A 15,254-nucleotide genomic window follows, 5' to 3' on the forward strand; every position below is an offset into this window, starting at 1 on the left:
GATTCATCTATACAATTGTATCAATCAGGGTATTAGATATGGCTTTTATGCTCTGTATGTATTGTCTGTACATGTATATTATTGATATTTTGTAATAAAATTTATACTTTTATATTACTGGTTTGATCTGTCTATTAACGACCCCAAGGGGTGCCTCACTGTACCTTTGGTACCAGGTGTTTTTTCTATGTTTGTTATAATTGGGTCAGACAGATCAAGCATTTTCACACACAGTCACATCCCACCTCTAATGTCTTGAGTAAAACCTGTACCACTCTGTGTGTGATTTAAGGCTAGGACGGAGGTTCACCTTCCAGCAAAACAATGACCCCAAACACACTACTAAAGCAACGCTTGAGTGATTTAAGGGGAAACATGTAAATGTGTTGGAATGGCCTAGTCAAAGCCCAGACCTCAATCCAATAGAAAATCTGTGGTCAGACTTAAAGATTACTGTTCACAAGCGCAAACCATCCAACTTGAAGGAGCTGGAGCAGTTTTGCATGGAGGAATGGGCAAAAATCCCAGTGGTAATATGTGGCAAGCTCATAGAGACTTATCCAAAGCAACTTGAAGCTGTGATAGCTGCAAAAGGTGGCTCTACAAAGTATTGACTTTAGAGGGGTGAATAGTTATGCACATTGACTTTTTCTGTTATTTTGTCCTATTTGAAGATTTTTTTTTATTGTGAAGCAAACAACAAAGTTGTGAGCATGTTCTGTAAATTAAATTATGCAAATCCTCAAACAATCCATGTTAATTCCAGGTTGTGAGGCAACAAAACACGAAAAATGCCAAAGGGGGGTGGATACTTTTGCAAGACAATGTAGATCTGAGGGGGACATGCAAGGAAAATAAAAACAGCATTTTAGCTTGTACATGATTGGATGATAAAATCAGCAGAGCTTCCCCTCATTTTTAGATCTTCCCCTCAGATCTACAGCGACTGCACTTCCAAGTGCACTTGTAGTGCAAAGTGGATTTGCCTTTCGTAAATAACCCCCCTATAGACTTTTAGGAGAGTTTAGAAGCTGCTGCATTTAGATGAGCTATAACCTCCCCTGAAGGCGGAAGAAACTTGTTCAGGATAGGAAAGTTTTGACCGCCAGCCATAGGAAAATGCGGCAAAACTGCAGCCAAAATGTGCTGCGATCTTGCCACGGTAAATGTAGGCCAGTGTACATGAAGCCTAAAGTAAACAGGATCAGGGCCGTTGTCACTATCTATACTTTCCTGAGCACTACAGGCATAAGTTGGAAAGGGGGATCACGTAGGAATTTGGATGTCATTACATTTAATAAAGAGCAGATCTGCTTTCAAGCTGTTGCCCTGCTCTAGTTATATAAGGTCAATTATGTTGTATAATTAATTTGTTACCTGTGAATTCTCCTGCAGTTTTAATCTTTGGGCAGCAGGGGAATGTTTTTCCCCTAGAGCAGTGCTTGTATGCAGCAGTCAGAAGCAGTTCTTATTAGAAGCTGAAGCCAGTGAAAGGTAAAGAAGATGCATCTCGTGGCATTTTTAGATGGCTACGGTTCAAGCATGAGGATAGACAGCCATGCAAATTAAAAGGAGAGGTCATCCATTGCAGCACCCATTTCTCTCCTAATACAGATGTACATTAATGCACTCTTTCAGGCCTGGGTATCAGGGATCACTAAACAAATCCTATTTAAAACGATAAGCTCAAATTTCATATAAAAAGAAAATAGGAACCAACTTACCTTTTTCTTGTGTTACATCTCCTGTTGCAATAAAGAAGAAGTTACTATTGTGTTTCCTACATAGAATGAAGCAATCTCTTATCTATATATTTTTAAAGCTCAGACTTCATGCAATAAATCAATAAAAGTGTGGTATAATGGCCAACTGCCGCAAGCACTGATCAGCTAATCTGTGGCCAATGGAAAATATTGATGTAATAATGGTACTGCACTGTTGAATACCAGCTGGTGAGTATTATGGAAAAAAACAATAATTCAATATAAAGTGACAAACTTCTTTAAAGGGTGTAGGTTCCTTATAATAAGGGAATGCATCAATCCATGCAGATGAATATACGGTACATGTGCTCCTGCAGCAAACCTGGCGTGTGCTTGTGCAGTGAATAAAGGTTCTTTACAAGAGAAGTGCATCCATTATGAAACTATATATGCGTGTTTACTTACAACAAACATAAGATTTACTTGTGCAAACTCAGCAAATAAAAAGGAAAAATATAAAATAAATATCCCATATACTGTAACACTCAAAAATGCTCATAGTGAATGTGTATTCACAATCACAGATACGAGGTCTGGCAATTTAATTCCCGAAATGCCCACAGCGTAGCACTATGGTGGTGAGTCACATAGCCATTCACACTCGAGCGTGTTCTGACACGTTCTAACTTGCAATCGCCTTGGTAGCAGCCCAAAAATATTGATGTAATAATGGTGCTGCACTGTTGAATACCAGCTGGTGAGTATTATGGGAAAGAACAATAATTCAATATAAAGTGACAAACTTCTTCAAAGGGTTCAGGTTCCTTACAATGAGGGAATGCATCAATCTGCGCAGATGAATATAAATGTGTTCCTGCAGCCAACCTGGCGTGTGCTTGTGCAGTGAATAAAGGTTCTTTACAAGAGAAGTGCATCAATTATGAAACTATAAATGTGTGTCTTCTTACAAAAAACATAAGATTTACTTGTGCAAACTCAGCAAATAAAAAGGAAAATAATACAACATAAAATAATAAATATCTCATCTAACACTCAAAAATGCTTATAGTGAATGCAACAAATATCAAAGTTCGTCAACAGTGTGAGTCCATATAAAATACGTCAATAAAACAAATGGGTGGTGAGTCCCTTCGCCATGCAAAGTAGTGGGTGGGTACCTGGAGTCCGACCATTCCAGTGTGATAACACCTAATGCCCCGTACAAATGATCAGACATTCCGACAACAAAATCCATGGATTTTTTCCGACGGATGTTGGCTCAAGCTTGTCTTGCATACACACAGTCACACAAATCTTGTTGGAAATTCAGAACATCAAGAACGCGGTGACGTACAACACGTACGACGAGCCGAGAAAGTTGAAGTTCAATAGCCAGTGTGCGGCTCTTCTGCTTGATTCCGAGCATGCGTGGAACTTTGTGCGTCGGAATTGTGTACACACGATCGGAATTTACGACAAAGGATTTTGTTGTCGGAAAATTTGAGATCTAGATCTCAAATTTTGTGTGACGGAAATTCCAATGGAAAATGTCCGATAGAGCCTACACACAGTTGGAATTTCCGACAATAAGATCCCATTGAATATTTTCCGTCAGAAAATCCAACCGTGTGTACGGGGCATAAGTGTGCACTAGCCTCTCACTTTACTGCTGTAAGGTAACAGCAAGGGTATGTGGTATTTTCTGAGTGCTTCCAGCTGCCTCTAGGGATCCTCTGAGGGTCCTCCTCTAGTTGGTCCAACTGGTGGTTCCCTATGGTGGATAGTACTTCCTCTATGGGGGTCCCTCCCGATGACCTTGATATTAGTGATATATACAGAAAGAGGTTCCAGATAGTGTAGTATTGTTAACCAAGTTTATTAGATTAAAACACCGCAAGTTAACTCACTTTTTGCAAAGGAAATAACAGACATGTACTCCACAAGCGGCGAGCTCGTATTCCTGCGTCACTTCCAGTATGCCTATCGCTCAATCCGACGCGTTGCTGAGATTGCACAGGTATCTCTTATATTTGTTGTAAGTAAACACACCTTTATAGTTTCATAATTGATGCACTTCTCTTGTAAAGAACCTTTATTCACTGCACAAGCACACGCCAGGTTAGCTGCAAGAACACATTTATATTCATCTGCACGGATTGATGCATTCCCTCATTGTAAGGAACCCTTTGTAGAAGTTTGTCACTTTATATTGAATTATTGTTTTTCCCATAATACTCACCAGCTGATATTCAACAGCGCAGCACCATTATTACATCAGGATGCAAGCAGGGGCGGATCCAGAGTCTAGTCTCGGGAGGGGCACTGCCAGAAAATAAGGTGTTGCTTACAGAACTGGGGGGGGGGGGGTCAGGAGAGCACACAACAGCCAGGTCAGGATGGCACACACAAGGGAGGTCAGAAGGGCACAGTACAGGGTCAGGAGGGCACACACCGGCGGGAGGTCAGGACAGCACAGTATGGGGTCAGTAGGGCACAAACCGGGGAGGTCAGGAGGGCACACACCAGGGAGGTCAGAAGAGCACAGTACGGGGTCAGGAGGGCACACACCAGGCACACACTGGGGAGGTCAGGAGAGCACACACCAGGGATATCAGGAAAGCATACACTGGGGGAAGGGTTGGAAGGGCACACACTGGGGGGGAGGGCCAGAAGGGCACACATTGAGGGAGTCAGGAGGGCACACACTGGGGGGATCAGGAGGGCACACACTGGGGGATCAGGAGGGCACACACTGGGGGGATCAGAAGGGCACACACTGGGGGCATCAGAAGGGCACACATTGGGGGAGTCAGGAGGGCACACACTGGGGGGATCAAAAGGGCACACACTGGGGGGATCAGAAGGGCACACATTGGGGGAGTCAGGAGGGCACACACTGGGGGCATCAGAAGGGCACACATTGGGGGAGTCAGGAGGGCACACACTGGGGGAATCAGAAGGGCACACATTGGGGGAGTCAGGAGGGCACACACGGGGGGATCAGAAGGGCACACATTGGGGGAGTCAGGAAGGCACACACTGGGGGATCAGAAGGGCACACACTGGGGGAGTCAGGAGGGCACACACTGGGGGGATCTTGAAGGCACACACTGGGGGGAGTCAGGAGGGCACACACTGGGGGGATCAGAAGGGCACACATGGGGGGAGTCAGGAGGGCACACTGGGGGGATCAGATGGACACACACTGGGGGGAGTCAGGAGGGCACACACTGGGGGGATCAGGAGGGCACACACTGGTGGGAGTCAGGAGGGCACACACTGGGGGGATCAGGAGGGCACACACTGGGGGGATCAGGAGGGCACACACTGGGGGGATCAGAAGGGCACACATTGGGGGAGTCAGGAGGGCACACACTGGGGGGAGTAACACAGCAGGGGGCAGTCACAATGCTTTATTGAGCCCAATTTCTCACATGAAAAGATGCAGTCCCATTTGTCAGCTAACAGCTCATCTATGCTAAGCTGCAATAACTCAGCAGACTCAGCATAGAGATGCCTGTAAACTAATTCAGGATATACTGCTAGCTGAGGCTTACCTCCAGGAAGTTCACAGTCACTCGGCTCCCTCTGCTCAGCTGCTCACACCTCCCTCTTTCAGGCGGGCGTGGTCTCGGGGGTCAGGCACATCCCCTTCCCTCCCACTCAAACAGAAGCCTGCAGGAGAGAGGCTGGAAAGCTGCTGGGGGAGGTACAGGGGGCGGAGAGTGCAGTTCCGAGTGTGTGTGCAGTAATTCCTAATGCTGAGAATAGCTGTGAGTTGTCCGGACCGTGGGACATTCTCGGGGCGTGCTAAGCCTCAGAGTCAGCAATATTTTCTTGGGGGTGCAATTGCCCTGTTGCCCCCCCCCCTGGATCCGCCCCTGGATGCAAGAATTGGGCAGCCAAAAATACAAAGGACGGATGTAAATGTAGAGAGAGTACAAACCCTCATACACTTATGCTGGTGTTTTTTTTTTTATCAGGAGGATAGAGGATAGGTCACTACAAGTTAGGGACGTGCGGTGAGGTCATTGGCTGGTGAGACACTGGCTAGTATCAGAGCCAGATACACACAGGTTACATACACCGTGTTCATTAGAGCGAGAGCAATAATTCTAGCACTAGACCTCCTCTGTAACTCTAAACATGTAATCTGTAAAAAATGTTAAAGTGTCGTCTATGGAGACTTTTAACTATTGAAGTTTGGTGCCATTCCAGGAGTGTGCGCAATTTTAAAGTATGACATGTTAGGTATCTATTTACTTGGCGTAACATCATCTTTCACCTTATACAAAAAAAAATATTGGGTTATCTTTAGTTTTTTTTTTTATATTCATGAAACAGTTCTTTTCCAAAAAAACACGTTTGAAAAATTGCTGCGCAAATACTGTGTAACATACAAAGTTGCAACGACCACCATTTTATTCCCTAGGGTGTCTGCTAAAACAATATATATAATGTTTGGGGGTACTGAGTAATTTTCTAGCAAAAAAATTATGATTATTACAGTCAGGTCCATAAATGTTAGGACATCGACACAATTCTAATCTTTTTGGCTCTATACACCACCACAATAGATTTGAAATGAATTGAACAAGATGTGCTTTAACTGCAGACTTTCAGCTTTAATTTGAGGGTATTTACATCCAAATCAGGTGAGCGGTGTAGGAATTACAACAGTTTCTATATGTGCCTCCCAATTTTTTAAGGGACCAAAAGTAATGGGACAATTGGCTACTCAGCTGTTCCATGGCCAGGTGTGTGTTATTCCCTCATTATCCCATTTACAAGGAGCAGATAAAAGGTCCAGATTTAATTTCAAGTGTGTTATTTGCATTTGGAATCTGTTGCTGTCAACCCTCAATATGAGATCCAAAGAGCTGTCACTATCAGTGAAGCAAGCCATCATTAGACTGAAAAAACAAAACAAACCCATCAGAGAGATAGCAAAAACATTAGGTGTGGCCAAATCAACTGTTTGGAACATCCTTAAAAAGAAAGAAGGCACCGGTGAGCTCAGCAACACCAAAAGACCCGGAAAACCACGGAAAACAACTGTGGTGGATGACCGAAGAATTCTTTCCCTGGTGAAGAAAACACCCTTCACAACAGTTGGCCAGATCAAGAACACTCTCCAGGAGGTAGGTGTATGTGTGTCAAAGTCAACAATCAAGAGAATACTTCACCAGAGTGAATACAGAGGGTTCTCCACAAGATGTAAACCATTGGTGAGCCTCAAAAACAGGAAGGCCAGATTAGAGTTTGCCAAACAACATCTAAAAAAGCCTTCAAAGTTCTGGAACAACATCCTATGGACAGATGAGACCAAGATCAACTTGTACCAGAGTGATGGGAAGAGAAGAGTATGGAGAAGGAAAGGAACTGCTTATGATCCAAAGCATACCACCTCATCAGTGAAGCATGGTGGTGGTAGTGTCATGGCGTGGGCATGTATGGCTGCCAATGGAACTGGTTCTCTTGTATTTATTGATGATGTGACTGCTGACAAAAGCAGCAGGATGAATTCTGAAGTGTTTTGGGCAATATTATCTGCTCATATTCAGCTAAATGCTTCAGAACTCATTGGACGGCGCTTCACAGTGCAGATGGACAATGACCCGAAGCATACTGCGAAAGCAACCAAAGAGCTTTTTAAGGGAAAGAAGTGGAATGTTATGCAATGGCCAAGTCAATCACCTGACCTGAATCCGATGCAGCATGCATTTCACTTGCTGAAGACAAAACTGAAAGGAAAATGCCCCAAGAACAAGCAGGAACTGAAGACAGTTGCAGTAGAGGCCTGACAGAGCATCACCAGGGATGAAACCCAGCGTCTGGTGATGTCTATGCGTTCCAGACTTCAGGCTGTAATTGACTGCAAAGGATTTGAAACCAAGTATTAAAAAGTGAAAGTTTGATGGATGATTGCTAACCTGTCCCATTACTTTTGGTCCCTTAAAAAGTGGGAGGCGCATATGCAAACTGTTGTAATTCCTACACCGTTCACCTGATTTGGATGTAAATACCCTCAAATTAAAGCTGAAAGTCTGCAGTTAAAGCACATCTTGTTTCGACTCATTTCAAATCCATTGTGGTGGTGTATAGAGCCAAAAAGATTAGAATTGTGTCGATGTCCCAATATTTACGGACCTGACTGTACATGTAGGAGAGAAGTGTCAGAATTGGCCTGGGTGGCAAGGGGTTAATTACCATAAGTAATATACAAATAATTATTATATATTGTTTTTAAGGTAATTTACTATATTTTCAAAAACTGTATTCAAGCAGGTGGCTTAACGGACAAATTACTAAAGTTTGAAGTTATAACTTCCAACCAGTAATTTCACAGTAAATAGATACAGTAAATAATAAATTATTATCTTATAACATATAGCATAATAATATATGATTTAGCTTGATTATAACAGAACCTTTTCCACAGCAGCAGATTCTCATTCTCACTCTTAACTGTGTGAGAAAAACATGGAATTATGGGTAAATCCTATACCCATAACCCCATGTTTTTTCCTTGTAGTTAAGAGGGCTGGGCTGGAAGGGGGCTATTGTCTTTTAGACACATGCCCCTTCTATGACACTGTAGTGAGAGGCGTGCACTGCAGCATTTACTTTACCATTGGTCTAAGGCTCCAAGCTGTCCATTGAGCTCAGTGCTGATAAGAAGCGAGGAGAGGCACTGTGAGCCCTAGTCTGATAAGGTCAGTTATGTTGTAAAATTAATTTGTTACCTGTGAACTCTCCTGTGAAGATATTGACTTATAAGAATCTTGGTGCCAATTACATGCATACGTGTGTGACAATTTAATTCCCGGAATGTACTGTATAAAAGAGTATTTGTGCAGGAGAATTGTCATGGTGGAGAATCCACTTGTCAGGCCAGAGTTCCAGTCTTTTTCTCCAAACAGAATCACATAACCTCTTCGGAATTAACAGTAACAATGTTGGTTCACTGGCGTGCCATAATCTATGGACTTGTAGCAGGGACGTGCAGGCTCTGCCTCACCTGCCTCCCCTGCCTGCACGTCCGTGCTACAAGTCTATAGAATATGGCACGCCAGTGAACCAACATTGTTACTGTTGATTCCAAAAAGGTTATGTGATTCTGTTTGGAGAAAAATACCGGAACTCTGGCCTGACAAGTGGATTATCCACCATGACAATGCTCCTGCTCAAATACTCTTTTATACAGTACATTCCGGGAATTAAATTGTCACACAAGTATGCATGTAATTGGCACAAAGATTCTTATAAGTCAATATCTTCACAACTTACTACAATGTATTATTAATATTATTATTATAGCACTTACAAATAGGCATCTCTGTTTTGTAGCTTTTCTCTAGAACAAGTGGGATTAAACCTAAAAGCAAACATTTATTGTACTGCGGCATACCAACTCTTGGATGTGATGGCTGCATTAGTTTTCTTTTATAGGCTCTCTTTGTTTTATTTTCACCTAGTAATCCGGCCAGTAAGTCTGTTGTTTTTCAACAGAACAGGCTGTTCTGCAGATGTAGCAGTTAGAGGGTTGAGACAACCCATTTAACACTGACGGGGTGCTTACAATGATCAGCTTTTATTTATTTCTGTAAAAGCTTTATTCCAAAAGAAAAACTGTTGCTGCAAGTAATTAAAAAATGTTAACTGGAGTTTGGCTTCAATTGGTTAGTGTATTTAAATCTGCTAGTGCATCTAACACTCCCCTCCCCCCAGACTCACAATGCTGCTGTCCAAAGGTGCCCCCTGTGCGCCCTTATCCAGAGTGTAAGCCCTCTAGTACAGCCCCGAATGTAAAATTGTGTGTGCTGCTCAGGCTCTGAGGGGTTCTAGTCCTGTGCCCACTGCTGTGAGTGCCGGCCGGGGAAGGAGTTTGTCTCGGCTCCAGACGTCAACGTGTAGCAAGAGAAGTATCCTATGGGCTGCACATTAAAGCAAACCCTCTGTGGTAGAATATATGGCAGCCTTAGCCTGGGCTTAAGCTAGGTCATGCCTCCAACACGTTTCGCTCCTTGGAGCTTAATCGAGGGGGTATAGATTCCAAGCAAAGGGGATGGTTAAATGCATCATCGCCTCCCGCACAATTCAGAAAATAAGTATCAGGTGTATATACTGTAAGTCTGGTCACGGAGTATAAGACCTGTTAAACTTCATATGCAGGGAAAGCATACAGTATCTCACAAAAGTGAGTACACCCCTCACATTTTTGTAAATATTTTATTATATCTTTTCATGTGACAACACTGAAGAAATGACACTTTGCTACAATGTAAAGTAGTGAGTGTACAGCTTGCATAACAGTATCAATTTGAGGTCCCCTTAAAATAACTCAACACACAGCCATTAATGTCTAAACCGCTGGCAACAAAAGTGAGTACACCCCTAAGTGAAAATGTCCAAATTGGGCCCAATTAGCCATTTTCCCTCCCCGGTGTAATGTGATTTGTTAGTGTTACAAGGTCTCAGGTGTGAATGGGGAGCAGGTGTGTTAAATTTGGTGTTATAGCTCTCACTCTCTCAAACTGGTCACTGGAAGTTCAACATGGCACCTCATGGCAAAGAACTCTCTGAAGATCGGAAAAAAAAAAAAGGTTGCTCTACCTAAAGATGGTCCAGGCTATAAGAATATTGCCAAGACCCTGAAACTGAGCTGCAGCACGGTGGCCAAGGCTATACAGCGGTTTAACAGGAGAGGTTCCACTCAGAACTGGCACCGCCATGGTCGACCAAAGAAGTTGAGAGCACGTGCTCAGCATCATATCCAAAGTGTTTGAGAAATAGATGTATGAGTGCTGCCAGCATTGCTGCAGAGGTTAAAGGGGTGAGGGGTCAGCCTGTCAGTGCTCAGACCATACGCTGCACACTGCATTAAATTGGTCTGCATGGCTCTTGTCCCAGAAGGAAGCCTCTTCTAAAGATGATGCACAAGAAAGCCTGCAAACAGTTTGCTGAAGACAAGCAGACTAAGGACATGGATAACTGGAACCATGTCATGTGGTCTGATGAGACCAAGATAAACTTATTTGGTTCAGATGGTGTCAAGCATGTGTGGCGGCAACAAGGTGAGGAGTACAAAGACAAGTGTGTCTTGCCTACAGTCAAGCATGGTGGTGGGAGTGTCATGGTCTGGGGCTGCATGAGTGCTGCCGACACTGGGGAGCTACAGTTCATTGAGGGAACCATGAATGCCAACATGTACTGTGACATACTGAAGCAGAGCATGATCCCCTCCCTTCGGAGACTGGGCCGCAGGGCAGTATTCCAACATGATAACAACCCTAAACACTCCTCCAAGACGATCACTGCCTTGCTAAAAAAGCTGAGGGTACTGTCAAGGTGATGAACTGTCCAAGCATGTCTCCAGACCTAAACCCTTTTGAGTATCTGTGGGGCATCCTTAAATGGAAAGCGGAGGAGCGCAAGGTCTCTAATATCTATCAACTCTGTGATGTCGTCATGGAGAAGTGGAAGAGGACTACAGTGGCAACCTGTGAAGCTCTGGTGAACTCCATGCCCAAGAGGGTTAAAGCAGTGCTGAAAAAATAATGGTGGCCACACAAAATATTGACACTTTGGGCCCAATTTGGACATTTTCACTTAGGGGTGTACTCACTTTAGTTGCTAGCAGTTTAGACATTAATGGCTGTGTGTTGAATTATTTTGAGGGGACAGCAAATTTACACTGTTATACAAGCTGTACAAGCTGTACACTCACTACTTTACATTGTAGCAAAGTGTCATTTCTTCAGTGTTGTCACATGAAAAGATAGAATAAAATACTTACAAAAATGTGAGGGGTGTACTCACTTTTGTGAGATACTGTATATATGATCTACAAAAATCCACAATGACCAACTCTTATAAAAAAAAGTATCAAAAAAATAAAAATACTAATCCATTTTTCAACCTGAGATGCAAAATAAACCCCATTTAAAATACATTTTTATTATTATACTGAAAGAAAACAATGAAAACAAGAGAAAAAAGGGGGGCAGAGCAAAATATGTTGGGGGCGTGGCTTGGCTGCAGCTCAGGCTGAGGCTGCCACATACTTTACCATAGCGGGTTTGCTTTACAGCACATGGGATACTTCACTGACTCCAATAAAGGAGGTATGTTACTGGCCAAATCACCAAGTCAAAACAGAGGGGAACAAACCTAAAAAACAAAACTAATGCAGCTACCACATCTAATGATTGGTAAGCTGCAATATGTTACATTTTTGGTTTTGGTTTTCATACCACTTTAGGCTGAAAGAAGGCTGTATTCAAAAATGCTAACTCAGTGACTTTTGGTGTGTTTGCAGAATTTTAGCTACTGTACACACAGGTGAATAAAGGAGAACTCCATGCAGGGCTTATTATGTTATTTTTAGCTGCATTTTTAGCCCCCCTGCCGCCATGTTATGAAACTAAGAAGTATTCTTAATACATTGACTGTTCTCAGGTGACAGTACTTCCCTTCCATACAGCACAATGAGTGATAGTTGTCAGCCTAAGACAGGAGGTGTGTTACTAGCAGGGATATAGGAAAAAGGACTGGGGAAAAAAAAATAAAGCAGGCACCACAAATTAGAACTGGCATGGTGCAATATATCGAAGAACCATCTGAGGCTCAAAATACACCAGAACACAGTGCATTGCAATGCATCATGCATTGTCGTGCTTTGGCCTGCATTGTGATAAACAGTACATATAAAATGAATAGGCTGAAAGGTACCTCAATGCATGACATTCTGGGGCAGGTTACATTTTTTTCACAGTGCAGTGCAGTCCACTGGGAACTGTTTACTTTGCGGAGTTGCAATACAATCTCAATGAATGGCATCACAGTGTTTCAATGCATGCTATAGTAATAGGTCTGGAACTGAATGCACAGCATAGGTGGTGGGCTTGCATGACTGCGTTGCTGGGCAGGCTACAGTCAGGCAGTTAAAGAGGTTCAGTTTTACAAGAAAGGAAGACCTAGGGGGGTAGGGTGTGGCACCAGTGGTATAGCAGAAGGGTGGGAGTTGCTAGTGGGTCAGTTGGAGCCAGATCATCAGCGAAGACACTTGCCCGCCTTCCCTCCCTTCAATTTTTTATGAAGTTTTCCAAGGGTTGTATTTTCCTGTGGTTGTTTTTCTAAAATGGGCAATGGGTGCTGTAGGGTGGCTGTTGCGCAGGGTGTTCTTGGCACAGGGGTTTTCATTTTGGTTTCGTCATAGCTGCAGGCAGGGGTCTTAGGTTTTTGAAGGTGGATAGGGTCAAAAAACAATAGGTGGATTGTAATGGGTTGGGCCGATCTTGGTATGGGTGTACCTTCCCTACTCAGTGACATCAATAAGGGGCTATAGGTCATCGGGCTGTATCAGGTGGAAAACTGGTATTAACATGTCCCCAACCCGGTGTAACTGTGATTGGAGGTCGGGATAGGAATGTGGTGGTTGATACAGCTGATGCTATAGAGGGAAAACATGCCTCCATTAACCTAAGACTCAGGAAAAAAGTCAGTTAGATACATTATGGTTGAGAAATATGTTGTTTATGCAGAATTAAATTAATTAGTTAATTTGTTATTTATTGTTTGTTAATAAAAGGCTGCTTTGGCCATTTAAATCCAAACATATGTGGCTGTGTCATTATTGGGGTAGTTGGGTGGTATGGACTGGAGAGGTAGGCCGCAGCAGCCACAACCAGTACTGTGAATGGGCCTTTGAAGTGAAACTAAACCCATTGATTTAACTTTTTCCCAAAACAGTTACATTCAAGACATGCCATGAATGATAACTGTCACATTTGCTTGTGCTTTCAACCGAACTGTCAACCCATCAAATGTCTGGTGTCATAACTCATCACATGTGCAGCACCATGGCAGCTGCAGATCCAACAAAAGCTAAGATGGCAGCTTCCTTGTATAGATAGGAGAATTTAGTTCTTATTTATTTGCCCACATATGTTCTTTCTTATATTTAAAAGGTGAAAAGGTGCTTCTCAGTCCCCCCCCCCCCTAACCCCTTCAGTGCCTTGTCTTTGATTCTTGTCATATATATATATATATATATATATATATATATATATATATATATATAAAATGTTCATTGGCAAAATCAATAAAAAAAATGTATTTGCTGAAACAAAATACCTAAAGCATTCAAAATACAATTAAAAGACATAAAACTGTTTTGTTTTTGTTATTTAAAAACTACTTTTCTTAACGCTAAATACATTACATATTGTTTGCAAAATATATAAAATGTTCGTATTTTCAATTTTCTTTACACTCACCTAAATTTTCTGTTAGGGATTCTGCAAATGGAAATAACAAAAACTGTCATGCATGTCAGGTGTATCTTAATAGATTATTAAAAAAGACAGATTAAAAAGACTCTTAACAGTTTAAAATAGCAATTGAAATAGTAGATTAAAATATTAATAATACGTTTAATTTATTATTAATATTAAATCACTTGCCGACTGCCTCACGTATGAGTACGGTGGCAAAGTGGCTCTCCTGTGCCAGATCAGTAGGTAATCTGGCACTTCTGAGTAGGGGGTGGGAGCCGCTTGTGCTGTGATTAGTCACAGCACAAGCCGATCAGTGGGTGCCGACCAATGGATGAACACATGGCAACCCACTGATCTGGAAGGAGACAGACAGAACAGAGCTCTGCCTATCAGTGAGGATGTGCTGGATTTTGTTTCCCTGCAAATCAGGGAATAAAATCCAGCACATCCCTTAGTAAAAGCACCACATAGTAAACACAAAAACACTGATTAGGCACACATTGAACCCTTTGATTGCTCTAGATGTTTAACCCCTTCCCAGCCATTGTCATTAGCACACTGACAGTGTATCTTTTTAGCACTGATCACTGTATTACTATCACTGGTTCCCAAATGTCAGATTGTCCACTGCAATATCGCAGTCGCGCTATAAGTCACTGATCACTGCCACTACTAGTATAAAATAAATAAAAAGTAGTTTTTAGACACTATAACTTTTGCGCATACCAATCAATATAAGCTTATTACCATTTTTTTACCAAAAATATGTAACAGAATACATATTGGCCTAAATTTATAAAGAAATTAGATTTTTAAACATGTTTTTAATGGATACAGTATGTTTTATAGCAGATGGTAAAAAAATATTGTTTTTGTTTTCAAAATTTTTGGTCTTTTTTATTTATAGTGCAAAAAATAAAAAAGCCAGGGGAGATGAAATACCACCAAAAGAAAGCTCTTTTTGTGGGAAAAAAATTACATACATTTCATTTGTGTACAGCATTGCATGACCGCGCAATTGTCAGTTAAAATAACACAGTGCTGTATAGCAAAAAATGCTCTGGTTATGTAGGGGGGTAAATCTTCTGGAGTTCGAGTGATTAATATTTGTAATGATAAAAATTACAGAATAAAAGACTCTCAGTATATTGTTAAAAAAAGACAGAAAAATAATCTAATATTTTTAGAATCAGGGCACATCCTTTTAGTTAAAGCTATCCTGTTATGTTTTCAAAAATCTTAAATCCAGCTCCCTAAAATATAAGATGAA

General features: G+C 42.0%; 1 protein-coding gene across 1 annotated transcript in view; it reads right to left on the reverse strand.

Annotated features, from left to right (window-relative positions):
- Nucleotides 1-15,254, reverse strand: part of LOC141116421 (butyrophilin subfamily 2 member A2-like) — a 121,828-nt gene that overhangs the window by 44,536 nt on the left and 62,038 nt on the right. Inside the window, exons 8-9 of the mRNA XM_073608683.1 lie at nt 13,985-14,005; nt 1,725-1,745 (exon numbers count right to left, since the gene is read on the reverse strand). Of these exons, the coding sequence (XP_073464784.1) occupies nt 1,725-1,745; nt 13,985-14,005 (42 nt within the window). The remainder of the gene's footprint in view (nt 1-1,724; nt 1,746-13,984; nt 14,006-15,254) is intronic.

The sequence above is a fragment of the Aquarana catesbeiana genome, linkage group LG13, assembly GCF_042186555.1.
Source record: "Aquarana catesbeiana isolate 2022-GZ linkage group LG13, ASM4218655v1, whole genome shotgun sequence".
Classification (NCBI taxonomy): domain Eukaryota; kingdom Metazoa; phylum Chordata; class Amphibia; order Anura; family Ranidae; genus Aquarana; species Aquarana catesbeiana.